The sequence below is a fragment of the Phycodurus eques genome, chromosome 21, assembly GCF_024500275.1.
Source record: "Phycodurus eques isolate BA_2022a chromosome 21, UOR_Pequ_1.1, whole genome shotgun sequence".
Classification (NCBI taxonomy): Eukaryota; Metazoa; Chordata; class Actinopteri; order Syngnathiformes; family Syngnathidae; genus Phycodurus; species Phycodurus eques.
Genome location: NC_084545.1, coordinates 7764861 through 7780133, shown reverse-complemented (window position 1 = coordinate 7780133; position 15273 = coordinate 7764861). Strand labels below are relative to the sequence as shown.

The 15273-nt window shown below is 39.8% G+C and overlaps 1 protein-coding gene across 5 annotated transcripts in view; it reads left to right on the top strand.

Annotated features, from left to right (window-relative positions):
• LOC133396410 (E3 ubiquitin-protein ligase HECW1) overlaps positions 1–13957 on the top strand; it is a 39217-nt gene extending 25260 nt beyond the window's left edge. For 4 of the 5 annotated variants that reach the window (XM_061666254.1, XM_061666252.1, XM_061666255.1 and 1 more), the window contains 19 exons: positions 1449–1547; positions 1907–2060; positions 2273–2382; positions 2522–2628; positions 2814–2999; positions 3187–3321; positions 3686–3800; positions 3907–4003; positions 4504–4587; positions 4709–4815; positions 5440–5554; positions 5720–5833; positions 6021–6173; positions 6879–6977; positions 7118–7247; positions 8163–8309; positions 8401–8515; positions 8610–8808; positions 10077–13957. In XM_061666254.1, coding sequence (XP_061522238.1) covers positions 1449–1547; positions 1907–2060; positions 2273–2382; positions 2522–2628; positions 2814–2999; positions 3187–3321; positions 3686–3800; positions 3907–4003; positions 4504–4587; positions 4709–4815; positions 5440–5554; positions 5720–5833; positions 6021–6173; positions 6879–6977; positions 7118–7247; positions 8163–8309; positions 8401–8515; positions 8610–8808; positions 10077–10188 — 2378 coding nt within the window. In that variant the 3' untranslated portion in view covers positions 10189–13957. The remainder of the gene's footprint in view (positions 1–1448; positions 1548–1906; positions 2061–2272; positions 2383–2521; positions 2629–2813; positions 3000–3186; positions 3322–3685; positions 3801–3906; positions 4004–4503; positions 4588–4708; positions 4816–5439; positions 5555–5719; positions 5834–6020; positions 6174–6878; positions 6978–7117; positions 7248–8162; positions 8310–8400; positions 8516–8609; positions 8809–10076) is intronic. The other variant, XM_061666257.1, reaches the window with a different exon arrangement.
• The last annotated feature ends 1316 nt before the right edge of the window (positions 13958–15273 follow it).

The window sequence follows — 15273 nt, the reverse complement described above, 5'->3', positions numbered from 1 at the left end:
TTCCACCCAGCAGTATGCGTTCCATTGGAAAGGTCCCAAATTATCCAACCCATAGCTTTTCACTTTTCAGCAGCCTTTGGTGCTGTACCTGTCTCAGCGGTATAGTACAGTTCACTTGTGTAGGCGGTGAGCTCGGCAGACCGTTCATTGATTGGTAAAGTGGTGGAAAGCAATTTCCATTTTGCAATAGAATGGATGAGTAGAAAGGGAAGAAAACCGTGGGTTTTTTTACGCATTTAATTGCTTGTTTATGGATAATTTCAGTAAAAAAAAATTTTTAATTCACTGGCAAGTCACACGCTGCTATGATATCACAGTATTTTATTTACTATCTCTTATTCACACTGATCCTGATCAGGATACACCAGTCCTGTCCATACCGCGGCAAACTCATCTGCAAAACAGATTCAAATTTGTAAAATCATTCTCTTCGGAGGCCCGAGAAAATTATTTTGATAATTTTAACATTTCTTCTCCTATAAATCAACACATTTGACGAAAACTAAATCCTTTGAAATGTTACTCTTCCTACTTTACCACTTCTAATTTGGCACTGATTAAAAGCAGTGATTCTCAAATGTGTAGGGGTCACTAGTGTTACGCAGGTTTCTGGTAGTGATACGTGAAAGAATAATTACCTAAGTGCAGTTCAGTTGTATTTAACTATAAATTCAATATATTTCTCTATAATCTTTAAGCACTGTTGTAAACATTTATTCAGGAGAAATTTTTGTATAGCTTTTATGTCTTAATACATTTGAGTTGAATTATTATTTAAGTCCGTTTTTTTTTTAATTTTCCGATATTTATGCGCAGTGTGCATGTGCATTATGCTACAGTGGATTACAATAATAGGAGATAGGCTTTTTAGGAATAAAACCTCCATCTGGTTTTTAGGCATACTTCGCTAATCGGAAGTAGGTGGTACTTGGAGATATTGGAGAATATATATTCTTGGAGAATATTATTTTAGGTGGTACTTCGTGTAAAAAGTTTGAGAACTACTGGATTAAATAATTCCCCTACGAGTAATTAAAAAACACTGTCTATATTGTGTCCCTGGATGACTTCCCTTAACATATTTTTGTGCATTGTTTCCCTGTATTGTCATGATTATTAAGTCCCTTCGCACCAAAATCCGACTTTTGCTTGACTGATCCTTGCTTTGTGCACTGGGTGGTGTAAAGTTGAAAGAAGAACCGCGGGCTGTCCCGCCGTTTGGTTGAAAAATAGGTGTCGCTTTCATTTTGCGGGGGAATGCTTCTTCTTCATATCCTCTATTCACATTCCATTCTTTGCATGTTGTACACATCCTTAGACTTCATTCAAACGAACACCCCTTCGTTAGATCGACGCTTCACACACAAAGTGCATTTTAATTAAGAGAGCCCCCTCCCCCCGCTCCCCTCCACCCCATGGTGTAACGTGTTCCGAACTGTCTCCTGTAGGCTCAGGCTTCTCACCTCCCGTTGGCCATCCTCCAGTCCTTCTTCCCAGCCTTGACTTAAACCATTTTCCTGCTGCCACTGACCAAGTCTTACCTCCAAGTAAGCCCAAACCCATCTTACTATGGAGTCACATGCCAACAGCTTGGTTCACACCTTGTGTGTGTGTGTGTGTGTGTGTGTGTGTGTGTGTGTGAGCGTGCGTGCGTGCATGTGTTTTTGTGTTCTAACATAGATCATTCCTTTTGTGTGTGCTTCCATTACCCCGTCCTCCCCGTTCTACCATAGTCACTGGTTAGGATGTACAGTTGATTCAACTTTCGATGTCTTACGCAGTTATGGGACGCAGAGGTTGCTTGGTCCAGAAAAAGATGATTTGTATAAATTTAGTTCCATATATTGATGGGCAAAGTATAGTAAAATGGCATCTCAAGCTAATAATTTTGTCTCCCGTGGCTCAGACTGGGAAGCTCGTATAGACAGCCATGGAAGAGTGTTCTACGTCGACCATGTCAACCGCACCACGACCTGGCAGAGACCGAGTCATGGTGGCAAGTGTAACCATGGGATTCCCCGATCAGGATCCAGTCAACAGATGGAACAGCTCAACAGGAGGTCAGACTAATTCTACAAAAGCGAATTCAAGTGGCAATGCGGAGTCAATTTACCTTAACATGGGAGCTTCACAGCAATTTAGATCAGGCCTGTGAATATTCTTATTCATCCCGGTCATTTCATTCTCAGCGCCTTGAATCGGTCGCAAATGGCCTGTTGTGGATTTGAAAACTTAATGTTAACCATTTCATCCATCATTCTTATTTTGGCAGGTACCAGAGCATCCGGAGAACCATGGCCACCGAAGAGGAAGGTGGTAGTCAGCGGTTAGAGAGAACTCCCAGTGTCGAGATGGACTCGGACGCTCCTCCAACAGCGACAGGTCAGATCCTCGTCCACCAGTATCATCTCTCGCATTTTAACACGCATTTGTTATTATATTTGGTGATGCTTCTGCTAACTGGTGTGCCAACGCTATAAATTTGCATTTACTAAAACCTGTTTCTCTTCGTGTCCACAAGGTCCAGCATCACCTGTCAATCACCAGAAGATCAGCCAGCTTCTTCAATCACCCGCTGTCAAGTTCATTACACATCCGGAATTCTTCACTATGTTGCATAGTAACTATGTGAGTTTTACACTCCCTATGACTGAGGCTGGACCTCAAAAAACAGAATGAACTCAAAGTACCTTCCTGGATTTAGTATATGTAGATTTTCCCTAAGCCAAAAGGAGACATAGGTACTTTCTATTAGTCAAACTACAGGTATGTATGGGTGTTTTGTGACACTTAATTGTCTTGGTCCTTCCCAGTCAGCCTACCGGATATTCACCAGCAGCAGCTGCGTCAAACACATGATCCTGAAGGTGCGGCGCGATGCCAAAAACTTTGAGCGCTACCAACATAACCGGGACCTCGTGGTCTTCCTCAACAAGTTTGTAGACACTCAACTGGAGTTGCCACGGGGGTGGGAGATCAAGACTGACCCGCAGGGCAAGGTAGGGCACCTGAAACCTAAGAGATATATCTTGTAATTGCTCTCTGGCAAGTGAAACTCCAAATAGTCTTTTAAAAGGGAGCTCCTAAAATTTATCAAAGAGGCCTTTAAAAAGTAAAAGCTTAAATGTGCAAACACCCTGCTTTTGGGTATGACATTGTTTGAGTTGATTCCCATCTGTCTTCCAGTCTTTCTTTGTGGATCACAACAGTCGAGCCACAACCTTCATTGACCCTCGAATCCCTCTTCAGAATGGCCGACTACCAGGCCACCTCGCCCACAGACAACACTTGCAACGACTACGCAGCTACAGCGCAGGAGAGGTACACACACACACACACACACACACACACACACACTCACACACGCACACTCCTAAAAGCATTTCACTCACATAAACTACTGAAACACTCACCCACTACGGAATTTTTTCTCGCTCACACTTGTAGTTGTCGAAATAGTACCTACATTATAACGTAGAATTTGAGCAAATAACTGTGTGTCCGGTTACATATATGTGTCTTTACAGGTCATTTATGATATGCACAATTAATTTTGTTGATCCAACGACAGTATTCAGGTCAACTAGAACCTTAAGTACCACCAGAAAGGCTGTGTGATCGCAGCAAAAATGCATGTGTTCAATCCCATAATAAACAGGTGTATTCTTCTGTTTGTTTTTCGGAGGCTTCTGATGTGTCTAGGAGTCGCGGGGCTTCTCTCATGGCCAGACCTCCAAACAGCTTGGTTGCTGCCATACGAAGCCAGCATCATGCTGACCCACAACAGTCCAATGCTGCATGTACTACACACTGTCATAACATCAACTCCACTATTTGTTTTATTTTTTTTTCCTAAAGCAAGTTTTTAACAAAAGTCGTCTTCTCTATCCTTTTTCTTCTCTCTAGCGTACAATGACAAGATTGTGGCTTTCCTCCGGCAACCAAACATTTTTGACATGTTGCAGGAGCGGCAACCCAACCTGAACAGAAACTATGCACTCAGGTAGGTTTATAAAGTACAGTTAACCCTCACATATGTGATGTGCGCTTCAGCATTCACAAATTCACTCTTTTTTTTCTTCTTCTTTTTTGTGCATGCCAAGGCAATAAAACAAAGTATTGCTTTGCCACAATTTTGGGGGATTTTGGAAGGAATCCAAATTATGTTGAAATGTGTTGAGGAGCTTCATGTAGATAAAAATAGTGCTTTGGCAGCATTTTAGTGCCAAGGAATTATGTTGATGTGAGTTAAAGAGCTTCATTTAGAATAAAGTGTTTTTTTTACCGCAATCTTGTGGCATCTTTAGGCTATTCCAAATCTTTTTAAGGGGTGTCAGTTAGTCGCAGATTTTCACTATTCGTGACAGGACTTGGAATGGAATGTTGGAATGTCGTCACCATGCTGTCTTTGTGATATCTGTAGTAAGTCTTTTATGTCCAAAGTTTTACACTGCATTTGTCTTTCATTTCCAAATTGAGGCTAGTGTCCTTTTTGCATTGTAGGGAGAAGATCCATTACGTCCGGTCTGAAGGTACCCAGGGTGTTGAGAAGCTGTCATGTGATGCAGACCTGGTCATCCTGTTAAGGTATCCAGTCCCACTGTACTATTAACCGACATCTGATTGCATTTACCTTGATACCATGAAAATATAGAATGAAAGATGCTACACGCATTTACTATCACTTATGTTATTTTATGTTTTGCAGTTTATTTGAAGAGGAGATTATGTCGTATATTGCGCCTCACCCCATCCATCCTGGCTTTAGTTTCTCCCCACGCTGTTCCCCCGGAAACTCGCCGCAGAACTCTCCTGGTAGGGAATTTCATGGATATAACACCTGTTCCTGCTCAACTGCGACCCTAATGAGCCATGTAGGAAATGGACGGATGGAATATTTCCTATTTGCCGGCCTTTTTTGCACATACCCTCCACCTGCTTGTGGGACTTATCTGGCTGTGGCGGACATCTTCACTAGTTACACGCCTGCAAGTGATAGTACACACGTTCAAACCCGTTATCGAAAATTACTGTGTGTGTGGATTTTGTGACACATTGACACCTGCAGAGCCCAGAGCAGTGATTATTGCTGCTGTTTGAGAGAACTTGCTGTGCAAAGTTAGTTAGCACTAATGTAATCTAAATGAGCTCTAGTAGACCCTGGGGGGGGGGGGGGGGGGGCTGTGATTGCTCCTGTGCTGGGTGGGGTGTACATGATAGTAATGGGAGGTTATAGAAAAGGAAAGTAGGTCACAGGGGGGAAGTCTGTATTCATAATAATAGCTGTCGTATTAATAATAGTGCTACTGAATATTCAACTCTTTGGAGCTTTAGGTATAACTGTACTGTATTGTTTTACTAGCTTTTGTCTCAATCCAACCCACTGAAAATCACCCCAGTTGATGATGTCATTTCTTTGCATTTCCTGTCTTTGTGTAGGCTTGCAGAGAGCCAGAGCACCGGCCCCTTACCGTAGAGACTTTGAGGCCAAGCTCAGAAACTTCTACAGAAAATTAGAAGCGAAGGGCTATGGGCAGGGACCAGGCAAGATTAAGTAAGGCTGATTGCAAATGTTATATTATGAAACCCACTTTTATGACGGAAGGGGGGGGGGGATACTTTTTACCATGATTCCTTGTGTGTTGCATTAGGCTCAGTTCTTCGCCATAACTTTTGTTTCGCATGTATGGTGATTGTCTTGACATTCCCGTGATTGCAGACTGCTGATAAGGCGAGAACACCTACTGGAGGGCACCTTCAACCAGGTGATGGCATATTCCCGCAAAGAGCTACAGAGAAACAAACTCTACGTCACCTTCCTGGGGGAAGAGGGGTAAGACATGCACAGACACATACTCTTAAAAAGTGATTGTGAAAGTGTGGTACACTGATTTTTGAAGCATAGACCACCATCAGCTGTACTTTTGTATATGGTGAGATTACACAATCATTTTTGGGACAGCATTTCAAATTCCGCAGTGGAGCACTAAAGGTTTCCTAGCTCTGTTTTCTCTTTTCAGGTTAGATTACAGCGGACCCTCCAGAGAGTTTTTTTTCCTTTTGTCTCAGGAGTTGTTTAATCCATACTACGGTCTTTTTGAATACTCGGCCAATGACACCTACACTGTTCAAATCAGCCCCATGTCGGCGTTCGTTGAGAATCATCTAGAATGGCAAGTTGTTTATGCACACAATACACACACACACACCTGGAAGTATTTTTTTCTGGACTGTAATTCTAATGGTTGTAGGTAATTAGTATTTCTCCCGACCAATGGTAGGGCAGGTTAAAAGAATTAATACTAGTAGGGCAGGTTAGAATTGTTTTGTATGATCTCAGTGTAATGCAGAGAAAAGTTGTACATTCACTGTATTTGTTGACTCTTTATACTATTTCCTTCAGTAGATATTTCTACAATATTGTTCATCCTTGGCTGATGTCATTAAACGTGATAAGACCTCAGTTAAACTTTGGGCCATGGAACTAAATTGAAGTGAGGGGAGCAGCTTCATTTTCATCAGGCTGTAGTTTTGTCTCATAGGGGGAAAAAGTGCTTTGTTGTTATCTTATCTCAAATAAGAAGTTATTTTATCTCAAATAAAATCATTTGAGATTTAGTCAAGATACACCTCAAGCACCATATATTTCCCAAAGCCCTTCTGTCGCAGTAACTTTATGCGACAGTACCATTACCTCGTTTCTTGGTTTGTTGCCCCCTTTGCAATTGTAAAGAGTTATTCGGTTAATGAAAGGCAAAGTGATATGAACATTCTTTTTAATTTTCATATTTTTATTATTATCTATATTTTTTTACAGTAGTTCACATGACAGTATCAGCATACTGACTGTCTTACAAATGTCCTTTGTGTGAGTCCAGGTTCCGTTTCAGTGGGCGCATACTTGGCCTGGCTCTGATTCATCAATACCTCCTTGACGCTTTTTTCACCAGACCCTTCTACAAGGCGCTACTCAGGCTGTGAGCATATACTTTCCAACTGGTTAAATCATCAGTACTGCAGATTTTCTTAACCTTTACATACTGTTCTTGGTTAAATTTGTATCCATACTGGAATGAAATAGAGGGCATTGCAGATCATGTCTGTATACTTCTCACAGCCCAACAGACCTTTCTGATTTGGAATATCTGGATGAGGAGTTCCATCAGTCTCTGCAGTGGATGAAAGACAATGACATCACAGACATCCTGGACCTCACATTCACTGTCAATGAGGAGGTCTTTGGCCAGGTCTGTCTACAGTTTGTGTGTGTTAGTGTAGTGGTGTTGGCCCTGCACACTAAAAGGTATAGAACACGGTACTCCACTTTTTTTGTGCCACGGACTGGCATAGAAACAAAACAAAAAACTTTTTTTTTTAAAAGACCCGTTATTTTATCAATTTTTTAAATTCTTAGGAAACAAATTGGTTTCATTAGTGCAGCGATAACTTGCAGAAACAAACATTGCCAGATTTATTTATTATAGCAATGAGTGTAATCAGGCACGGTGGCCGACTGGTTAGAGCGTCTACCTCACAGTTCTGAGGACAGGGATTCAATCCCCGGCCCCGCCTCTGTGGAGTTTTCATGTTCTCCCCCGTGCCTGTGTGGGTTTTCTCCGGGTACTCCGGTTTCCTCCCACATCCCAAAAACATGCCTGGTAGGTTAATTAAATTGCCCGTAGGTGTGAATGTGAGTGCAAATGGTTGTTGATATGTGCCCTGCGATTCGCTGGGAACCAGTTCAGGGTGTACCCCGCCTCCTGCCCGTTGATAGCTGGGATAGGCTCCAGCACGCCCGCGACCCTTGGGAGGATAAGCGGCTCAGAAAATGGATGGATGAGTGTAATCAATTCCAATTTAATTTAAATTGTGACACTCTCCCGAAAAGGGGTTTATAATTGCATGTAGATGCCACAAAATGCCAGCAAAGGACTTAAGACCGAGCGGACCATAAAGCATCAACACCCTGCAATTCTAGAACATACACAATCATTAACCCATGTTACATAGGCGACTGTATTCAGTAGTTCAATTATTCAACACAAACACACCGGCTCATCAATAGAATTAGCAAGCATACGAGTCCAAAAAACATGCACAAACAAACTGACCTAAATGTTAGATCATATATCATAGCATGTTACTTCCAATACCGTCGCTAGGTGACCGAACGGGAGTTGAAATCTGGAGGTTCCAACCTGCAAGTAACTGAGAAGAACAAAAAGGATTACATCGAGCGAATGACAAAATGGCGGGTGGAAAGAGGAGTGGTGCAACAGACAGAGGCACTGGTCAGAGGCTTCTATGAGGTAAACACTGTTTTAGCTTTGTGATAATATGATATGCAACACATTGAAAATAACAGAGGGAGAACTTCTTTCTTATTGTTTTCTGTCGAAGGTGGTCGACTCCAGGTTGGTGTCAGTGTTCGATGCACGCGAACTGGAGCTGGTTATTGCCGGTACTGTGGAGATTGACCTCGGTGACTGGAGGAGCAATACAGAGTATAGAGGAGGTGTGTGTGCGTATTTTCAGATACAGTGATTTCCTGTTAACCCAACAATTTCTTTACAATAACGATACATTTTCCATAATGTGCCACCCATTAGGTTACCACGATGGCCACATCGTGATGAGGTGGTTCTGGGCTGCCGTGGAGCGTTTCAACAATGAGCAGCGCCTCCGCCTGCTCCAGTTTGTAACCGGGACGTCCAGCGTGCCGTACGAAGGCTTCGCTGCCCTGCGCGGATCCAACGGCCTGCGGCGCTTCTGCATTGAGAAGTGGGGCAAAGTTACCTCTCTGCCCAGGTAATTCACCCCAATCAAGTTACGGTGCCTCCAAACCATGTTTGTGTAGTTTGTAAATGAAAGACACAGCCTTTTCCAAACTAAGGGTCCATTTTGATTGGTTTGACTTTTTTCAGACAAAGTCTATAAGTTGTTTGACAGATTCAGCAGACACACAATTCCTTGGTGAAAGACTTTCGTTTTTTGTGTACTTCTGTCATTACTAATTAATTACATTATTAAATATATAGATGAGTCCAAAATCATTAATACCTAGGCCAATTTTAATAGTAATAATAATCATCATTTTTAGTTGTTTAGAATGTAAAAGTACAGTCTGGCAAAAGTCTCCACTAAATTACTCACAGGCACCTTTGACCCTAGATGATCAGAAAAGTGACCAAAATCCTTTGGAATGGTAAAAACGATTTCGATATGAGTACTTTACTAAATGTGAATAAAAAGAAGAAATATTAATATATGTCATACATCTGTAGCTATGTGTTACTTTTTTTGTGGAACTCCTCATCCAGAGAGACCTGTTCAATAAGTAAAAATTCACTTCAACTCAATAAAAAACAAAAATAGGGCCAGAATATGAATAATTTTAGGTTTAACTGTATGTTATGGCCAAGTATGGCTTTTAATGGATTTTGGACCTTGGGCCAACACCCATTTTAAGCAGTGAGTCATTGGCGCCCATCCTTAAACGGTTTATAATTGCTATACGGTAGATGCCACACAAAGGCAAAAAATCATGGCTTTCATCTAAATGAAGCCCCTCAACTCATTTCAACATACTTCCTTGGCAACAAGATGCCACACGATAGCAGCAAAGCACTATTGTCGAAATAACGCTCTGAGCTCACTTCAAAATTATTTCTTGCCTTGAGAATGACGATGAATACTAATGCACTTACGGGAGTTTGTATTATTAGCCTTAAAGTCTGAAAATTCTGTTCGCAAAATAATGTTTTAATGTTCAAATAAAATCAAACATCATTGTTCAGTCTTAATCCCATGAGATCCTGCCTTGAGTGTAAAACGGTCGGTACGTCTCCCAAGAAAGGCCTCTTCACCGGTCTTGCCACGTTTCCGTACAATTCCATGCTAAGGCAGGCTCTGTGTATATTTGACATCTGATTTTAACCAATTATAATAGTTAATTATAAGAAGTACTTTTAAACTGTCAGAAATTTGTAATCAATGTTTTTTGGGGTTTTTTTTTTTGGTATATTTCCTATAGTCTTTGCAATAGTGACTAAAGCTTCCCTCTGGCCCTTTCTCAGGGCCCATACCTGTTTTAATCGTCTTGACCTGCCTCCATATCCCTCGTACACCATGTTGTATGAGAAACTACTGACTGCTGTGGAGGAAACCAGCACCTTTGGTCTGGAGTGAGACACGTAAAGCAGTCGATGAGGGCAAACGTCCTTTTGGAACACTGCTGACCGAAGCCGTCACGCGATAGACGGATCCTAGATTCTGCGATCGGGCGGACTGCAGACTGAGCAAAGATGTCGGTGGCGTGGATATACGTATGTAAAATGAATGTTATGGTACCGTGTATTAGTCTCACATTTGAGGGTCTTTGTGACAGGAAGCGGACGTTCGGACAACACAGCAGAGCTACATTAGTGTTAGTGGATGAACAATGGTATCAATCATAAAACTCGCAGCACGTACCCAGATGCTAATAGCAACAAGTATAGCTTAAGTATAAACTCATTGATGACAACTTAACAGTTAACATTTTATTTAAAATTCCACTTTTTTCTGTTCATTCATGAATTATTTTACTCTAAAACTGTAAAACAGCACAAATCATGTTGTGAGTGCTGTTTTAAGAAGCAACAATCATATTTCAATTGAAATAACTGAAAATGTGAAATGCTATTCATAACTGATATATATATATATATATATATATATATATATATATATATAAATATATATATATATAAAATGTATTTTACATGATTATATAAAGGCTGTCTCATAAATGAGACGTGAATTCAGCATTCGGTTTACATGCTCAGGTAGTTTATTGGACATGGCAACAAATATACAGAAAGGAAGTGACGGATATGCACTAATGAAGAGTACAGACAGTGATTTACAAAATGGACGCCAAAGAAACAATCACATCTGGTATTTAATGTAGTAAAGCCTGCATGAGAGAATTATTTAAAGGCTAAGACTAGGGAGCAACCAATGCAAGGTTACAATCAAATCTGAAATTATATATTAATATAACGGCAAAGGCAGCAGAATAGATTATTTATTCACATAATTTAGGGTTAGAGTGAAGGAAAGCACTTCAATTGACCAAGAACTAGGTAATTATATATATTTTAAAAAAATCAATCATTGTGGTCTGAACCACTGGAAGATAAGCCACGAATATACAAAGCATTTAAAAAAAGCCATTTTTTCCCTCTTTGTTATGCAATGTCAAGAAGTGTAATATTCTAAAAAAGCATTTTACAAGGGTTTTGGTCCTCTAAGGTAAGGAAGGGGAGTACAGTAATCCTTTAAATAATGAATTGCAGCAAAATAGTGGAAACTAGTGGATGTCAAACACAAAAGTCTGGTTTCCCATAGTTCTACATAGCACCCTTATTTTCTTATTTTTTGTCGACTAGCCTACGGGGAGACACACGCGTTCCCACACCGCAATAAGTGCCATTTCCAGTTTCATGGCCGTCATATTTCTCTTTGACATACCTTTCCTAACCCTCCTGTGGTAGCGTCACACAATAAAAACAAACCCAAAAGCCAAGGAAGAGCAAAACACTTCTCACAAGATTTGCTGCAAACTGGCTGACTTTGAGAGACTTCGGATACATGTATTTTCCTCACTGAACCCCAAATTGTTCCGAAATTTCAAATTGAAATTTTCCACTGTACATACAGTACCTTACTTGTATGCTGTAAATAGGTGTATTTCAATAAATCGGAATATCGAAGAAAAGTTCAGTTATTTCACAAGTTCAATTTAAAAAGTGAAACCAGTTGGTTGAGCCATAAAAATATCCTACGACGTTCACTTCTATGCCTTTCTGTGACTGTTCCAGTCTCTGCATGAATTGATTACATTTCCTTAGGTGTGTCTCCAGCCGACGTCATTCACCGCCAATCAGAGCAGGTCCTCTCATTCCCTTTAAATACAGTCTAAATAGTCTCCCGTGGAGATGTCGTTATGCAGAAGAGCATCTTGTGGAATCGCAGGCACTGATCCGCACTTTTGTCACTGCTCTTCCCCAATGTGGCAACATACAACGTTAGCGGGTACCCTTATTAAATACAGAATGAGCTGGTGTAAACCCCTGGCGACTTAAGTATGTCCGCGGACCTTCAGGTCCCCTCCAATGACCGTTCGTGTAGATTTGTGATGGCCGGTATGTGGGATGTTTTTTCCAAAAATATAATGACGACGATAATAATGAAGATAATAATAACAATAATATATCGCAAAACACAAAATTCAAGATAAGCCAGTTGTTGCGCTCGACCGCAGTTGCGCCGTCTATGAAAATAGAGCCCAGAAACTGGAACAGTATTTTTTCGTTCAGCTCCGAGTTTCAGAATAAGTTGTGCAAGTTGGCACTAAAACATTGAACAGATGGAAAGTTCCATTCAAAGGTTGAGAAGAGGTCAAATTAGGTTAACCTTTTAAGGTTATAGTAAAAAGGGGGGAAAAAAACAATTTCACTCTGCATTTAATGAATCTGTAATAAATTATCTTTGACTTTTACTAAAATTGTGAACTACTGAAATAAATTGCTTCCCACAATGTTAGAATTCATTGCGATGCACCTCTTTATTTCGAGCCATTCAAATTGGCATCAGGTTTCCATTTGGTTCATAAAAAGTGTTCCAACATTTTCTCCAAGCTTGTATTCTGTCCTTCTATCTGTTATGACAATAGTGGTCCACAAACACAGACTGCTGCTGGGACTCTTGGGAGAGGTTTTGTGCCATTGACGCTCGCAAATTGGCACTGACTCAAGGTGACTGTGACACAGAGCGCTTACCCTGAAGCATTAAGGTTTAAGTCTTCCACGGACATCGTGTATGTGCAAGAAATTACAAGTCTTGCAGCTGGAGTGACGACCTAAATAAACAACAACATACTGTATTTTCTTCCAGTTCAATGTAAAATGGAGAAATGTGGCCGTTTTTCCATTGGATGTTTCCTGTTACGTGTACATTTTAAGGCAGAAAAACTTGTCTCCTCGTATAAACTAATTCTAATGAAGTAGTGTAGCTCCATATCCTATCAACAGTTTTAACATATTCACCAGCTGAGCGTTTCGGTCAACAGCTCAACTGTTTTGAGCCTTAAATAGTCTGGCACACGTGACTCAAGTTTTCTTGAACTAGCTCAGTAGACGTCCAATACCTGAATAACAAAACTCTACTCACAAAGATGTTTATGTTGCAAATTCCACCCTTTATTGCTAACAATTTTTTTGTACTGTTATTTCTATTGTATTGTATTATTAATTCAAGGTGTTTGATTGAAACTTTCTTTAAATGTTGAGTTGTTCATTGACGACGAGAGTCTGCCTTCATTTTGAAGCCTTTGCATTTTGATATTTATGGCTTTTCTATGATTAACGTAGAACACTTGTCATCATCTGTTTTTGTTATAATTCACAGATTTGTTTTATTTTGTCTGGCGAAATTGTCTTTTCTCATCACAGATGACGTCACAGTACTGTTATTTATTACTGTGCGGCATGTAACAAGCAGTTTGACAACAAACATTATTTTTCCACAAACATTGATATTAAACACTGATTGGGGATAAATAATATCCCTATAATAAACATGGTTATGGAAATTTTTGAATTTGTTGAATCAATTACTATAGAAATATTTATTCAAAATAAGCTTTTGGAAAAGGATCAGATTTGTCAATGTTGCAAATGGTGGTGTCTGGTCATTTTTGCAGGGGGCTAAATTCTGAGGCATGCATTTTGTGTGTGTTTTTGTGTTGATGATTCATATATGTAGATAATGTTGAGAAGTACAGTTAGAATTATTTATTTTAACTTAATGCTCAGGCAGTCCCCCTAATACTACCATTCCACTGTCTAGCAATCTATGTTCATTTGCTGACGTTGACTATGTTGTATGAAGTGAAGACAGTGTTTACCACTGTTGTCTAAAATCAAATAAAAATATGAGAAAAACGTATGTTTTATTTTTCCAGACCATTGGTGGAATTCAGTTGCCATGGAATTTCCTAAACTGCAACAATGCAGCGTTAATTGGATATTAGATATTTACATTGTTACAGCATTATGGTGTATTATCTTACCATTATATTAAGCAATTATCAATATATTTGTTTAAATACCTCCTTGCCCCTAAAAACAAAAACACCCTAAATATCAGCATTTTACCCTTCCTGTTTTTTTTTTTGCATATCACTTAAATATTTCAGATCATCTTTCAATTCTAATATTTCACATAGACATTGCCATGTAAACATTAAATGCAGTTTGCAAATGTTTTAAAAAAAATTATTATTAAGGAGGAGGGGGATTCTTTGAGCATGAACTGCCCGTTTGAGGTCATACCACAACATATGAATTGGATTTAAATCTGAACTTTGACTCTGGCGCTCCCTAAACCTTAATACTGGTAGACAGCAGAATTCAACATTAATCACAGCAAGTCATAAGGGTAATGAAAGCGCAAAGCAGCCCCATCACACTGCCACCACTGGTTTTGACTGTTGGAATGTCTTTTTTTGTTTTTGTTTTGTTTTGTTTGTTTTAAGTCAAATGCTGTTATATTGGGTTAAGGTTTTTTTTTTGTGTTTTTTTAATATGTTTTGCTTTTATAACAGGCAAACACCTTTCAAAAAGCTAAACATTTGTCTTGTCAGGCCACAGAATATTTATGGTTGAGTCATGAACACTGACCCTAACAGGCCAGTGAGTTCTGCAGTTCTTTGGACATCATTCTGGGTTCTTTTGTGAATTCCTGAATTAGTTGTCTTTGCACTCTTGTCATTTTGGGAGGGTGACCTTTCTTGGGAAGGTTCACCACTCTTCCCGGTATTTTCTATTGGTGCATAATGGCTCTCTCACTGTGGTTTGCTGGAGACCTAAAACCTTGAAATTTTATTTTTAACCTTTTCCAGACTTATTTCTCATTAGTTCTTGAATTTCTTTGGATCGTTGCATGATGCATTTTGTTTTTACGTCACTAATTTGCAATTTCTTGATTCAATCTGGCAGGAAATTGGTCCTGGGTTTAGCCACCGAAATTGAATTTAGTTTTGAATTTACCGACCACACTATCCTTAAAATGCCTGATCTCGGAAGCTAAGCAGGGTCAGGCCTGGTTCGTACTTGGATGGGAGAATTTAAGCTTTAAAAAAAAACTGGTTAATCAGTTAACTCATGATTTACACATAAGGGCAAGTTAGGTTTGATGTTTTCTTTCCTTTAACAAAAGCGTTGGATT